This window comes from Rhea americana, unplaced genomic scaffold, assembly GCF_003343005.1.
Source record: "Rhea americana isolate MKP2758 unplaced genomic scaffold, rheAme1 scaffold_382, whole genome shotgun sequence".
Taxonomy (NCBI): domain Eukaryota; kingdom Metazoa; phylum Chordata; class Aves; order Rheiformes; family Rheidae; genus Rhea; species Rhea americana.
In genome coordinates, this window is record NW_028186515.1 from 440,875 (window position 1) to 444,423 (window position 3,549).

Genomic DNA, 3,549 nt, shown 5'->3' on the forward strand with positions numbered 1-3,549 from the left:
GTGCCGTTCGGGAGGACGGAAGCGGGCGACTCGGCCCCGGCCTCGTGCTGGCCCCCCGCACACATCTGCATCCTGCTGCGCTTTTTATAGCGCGGGGCCGGCCCCGGGGGAAGCGCGGCGTCCCCAGGGAGCCCGGGCGCCCGCTCCCCTGGCCCTGCGGTTTCCTGCAGCTGCAGCTCCCTGGGGCGTTGCACAACGCGGCACGGCCGGGGCCGCCGGGAACCRAGCCCCCAGCCCCGCTCCCGCGGCGCCCACCCGGCCCTCCTGCCCCAAACGACGGGCGCCTCGACGCTCCCTTAAAAATAAAAGGCTTTTATTTAGGAGACGCGGTTTGTCACGTTTCCCCAACACGTGCTGTAAAAATAAACTCTCTGCGCCACGGCGGGATGCGGCCGATCCAGCCAGGCCCTCCCGTCGCTGCCCGCCGGCGGCCCCGCGCGGGACCGGGGCCGGGGCTCAGCCCTTCCCGCGGGGGCCGCCAGCCCGGCCCCGTTCCCACGCTCCCGGCAGGGGCGGCTGCAGCCCGCGCTGGCGCGCGGAGCCCCGGCCCCGAGCTGCCTCCTCCCCGCTGGGGCTCCCTGCGGCCCCTCTCCGCAGGGACCCCGGGGCTGCTCCCAGCGAGCATCCAGCCCGGCTACTTGCCGGAGAAGAAATAGTCCAGGTTGGTGACGTGGAAGGGCGCTGGGGCCGGGGGGCTGGCGGGCGGCAGCAGCGGGGTCTCGCTCAGCGGGGAGCTGGGGCTGGGGGGGGCCAGGGGCAGCAGCGCGTGCTGCCCTGCGCCAGCCGGCTTGGCCCCCCGCCGCCCACCTGCCCCCCACCGCCGCCGGTACCTGCAGGATGGAGGGGACGGCAGCCCTGCGTCAGAGAGGGGCAGGGACAGCCGAGCCCCCCCGGTGCCCCAAGCCCCCCGCCCTGGCCACTCACCTCGCCACGATGCCGACGAAGAGGGCGATCCCCAAGAGCAGGCTCCCGCCGGCCACCAGGAAGGTGAAGGGGGCCGCCCCGGCGCGGCCGCCGGCCCCCGGGAGCTCCCCTGCGGCACAGGGACCCCGGGCCATCAGCGGGGCCCGGCCCCCCGCGGGCGACCCCCCCCCAGACCCACAGCTCACCGCTGGCGGCCTCCTCGGCCGGTTCTGCCCCAAAGAGCTCGGGGGGCAGTGTGGCCCCATAACCATAGGCACCGTCATCCCCCTCTGGGAACTGCGGGAGAGAGCGGTGGTGGGAGGGGGCGGCCCCGCGGCCCCCACGCAGGCGCTGCCTCCCACGGCCCCGTCCTACCTGCGAGCTGAAGGGCGCCAGCTCCGAGGTGAGGTCTCGGGGATCTGCGTTGCGGGAGCGTCTGTGAGGCCCCGGCACGGCCGCGGCCCCGGGGGGCCGAGCCCAGCCCCTCTCCGGACCCCCCCCCCCGGTACCTGTCCAAGGGGTGCCCACCGCCTCCTGGCTCCACTCGCTCCAGGCGCCGTGGCCGAACTCCTCCTGCGCCCGCACCTGCACCACGTGCCGGGTGCCCCGCCAGGCGTCCGCGATGTCCAGCCACGTCTGCGTCACCTGGTCCACCTGCGGGGCACGGGGGGCAGCGGGAGCCGCCGGTGGGCAGGGTCCCCCCGCGGGGCGGCCGGCACCCCCGCGCCGCGCCGGCGCCGCGCTCACCTCCGTGAAGGTCCGGGCGGGCTCGGGGCGGTAGCGCACCTGGAAGCGGAGCCAGTAGAAGCGGGGGTCCCAGGAGGACGGGTAAGCCCAGGAGACGCGCAGGCGCTGGGGCCAGCGCTCCAGCGCCTGCACCGTCACGTTGAGCGGCGGGTCCGGCTTCACTGCGGGCGAGCGGAGAGGCAGCGGTGGCGCCGGGGGCCCCGCGGCGCCCGGGGCGGCCCCGGCGCGGGCGGCACTTACGGACGCCGCTGAGCGTGATGATCTTGTCCTCGCCGGCCGCGCTGCCGGCGCCGTTGCGGACGCAGGTGGACACCACGAGGGGCTGGTTGTCGTCCGTGCCGGGCGGCACCTTCAGCCGGCAAACGAACTTCTGCGCCTTGGAGAAATAGCGGCACTGCTGCTCCGTGGCGTTCTCCGCCGCGAACCTGCGGGGTCACGGCTCAGCCGGGGCTGGGGCCGGGGCGCGCGCGCCCGAGCGGCCGCCCCGCCGTGCGCCCGCCGGAGCCCCCGGCCCGCGCTCACCGCCGCTTCGCCCACAGCGTCGCCCGCGTGCCGGGGGCCGGCTTCGCCCGCAGCGGCCACTCGCACAGCACGTCCCGGTCGTGGCTGCGCCGGTAGCAGGAGACGTGGGGCGCTTCGGGGGGCTCTGCAAGGCAGGGAGGTGCTGGGAGGGCGCGGGGGGGGGCGGGGGGCTGCCGGCCGAGGCGGCGCTCCGCAGAAGCCCCCCGCCCGGCCCGGACCCACCTTGGACGAGCAGGCGCAGGGTGCGCAGCGGGCGGCCGCCCACGCGGCAGCTGTAGCGGCCCGCGTCGTCCCGCTGCAGCCCGCGCAGCGGCAGCGCGTCCCCCAGCGCCTGCCGCCGGCCCCGGCGCGTCTCCAGCTCCCAGGACACGGGGTCGGTGTCATTCGCCAGCCCCGCAGCCCGGCAGCTCAGYGTGACGTTGGCTCCCGGGCGCCCCAGCACCGTGTCCGGCGGGAGGCCTGCGCCGTGGCGGGACGGGGGCGTCAGGGGCAGGCTGCACACGTCCCCCCCAGATCCGGCCCCCGGGAGACGCTCCGGCCCATCCGCTCCCGCGCGGTCGCCGGGAGACCTGCCGCTGAGGGGCTGCTCCGAGTCAATATTTGCAGGAGGCGCCAAGCCTGAGCGAGCGTCGGCTGCAGCCGAGCTCCCAGCACGGAGAAGCTGCTGCTGGGCGGCGCGCGGGAGCCGGGCTCGCGCCCCAGGGCCTCGCAAAGGGTTAAGCGCCAAGGCCGGCGCTGGGGGCCAGGCCGGGGGGGGGCTGGCAGGACAGGACAGGACAGGACAGGACGGGACAGGACAGGACGCTCCGGCAGCTTGCCCCTTCCTGGGATCGCTGCAAAGGTCAACAGCCAGGCGGGACCTGCAGCTCTGCTCTGGCTGCCAGGAACAGCCCGGGCGCCCGCGATGGCTCTCGGGGACCTGCTAATCCCGGTCGCGTCAGCACCGCGGCGGGGAGGCTGGCGGTGCCCGTGCTGCGCCCCGGCCCCCGGCAGCCCCCTCGGGCCGGTGGCGTCTCCCTGCCGGAGCGGCCCTGGGGTGCCCGGGCTGCGGAGCCGACGGGGAGGCCCGGAGGGGGCCGGGCACCCGGGGCAGGTCCGGACCAGGCTCGGACCCGCGGTCACCCCGGCCGAGACCACCCCCCCCTCGTTCCCGCCCCTCGGCAAGGGGAGAGAGAGCCCAGGCGTCCGGGCCTGCCCCCCACCTTCCACCCCCCACCTGCCCTCCACACGGAGACCGGGACCGGGGGGGTCCGACGGCACTCGCGGCCCCACAGAGGAACCAGGACTTCCGAGGGGGAACGGGGCTCGGCACCGACGCGGCTGGACACGGCGCCCCTCGGCCCCCACCTGCTCCGAGCGGACCCCGGGGACCCCCCG

The 3,549-nt window shown here is 76.9% G+C and overlaps 1 protein-coding gene across 1 annotated transcript in view; it reads right to left on the bottom strand.

Annotated features, from left to right (window-relative positions):
• Nucleotides 1-296: 296 nt before the first annotated feature.
• The window catches only part of IL6R (interleukin 6 receptor), a 5,134-nt gene continuing 1,881 nt past the window's right edge, over nt 297-3,549 (bottom strand). The window contains exons 2-10 of the mRNA XM_085313277.1: nt 2,395-3,091; nt 2,173-2,296; nt 1,891-2,075; nt 1,651-1,811; nt 1,413-1,557; nt 1,279-1,322; nt 1,110-1,200; nt 925-1,033; nt 297-830 (exon numbers count right to left, since the gene is read on the bottom strand). Of these exons, the coding sequence (XP_085169403.1) occupies nt 635-830; nt 925-1,033; nt 1,110-1,200; nt 1,279-1,322; nt 1,413-1,557; nt 1,651-1,811; nt 1,891-2,075; nt 2,173-2,296; nt 2,395-3,091 (1,752 nt within the window). The 3' untranslated portion in view covers nt 297-634. The remainder of the gene's footprint in view (nt 831-924; nt 1,034-1,109; nt 1,201-1,278; nt 1,323-1,412; nt 1,558-1,650; nt 1,812-1,890; nt 2,076-2,172; nt 2,297-2,394; nt 3,092-3,549) is intronic.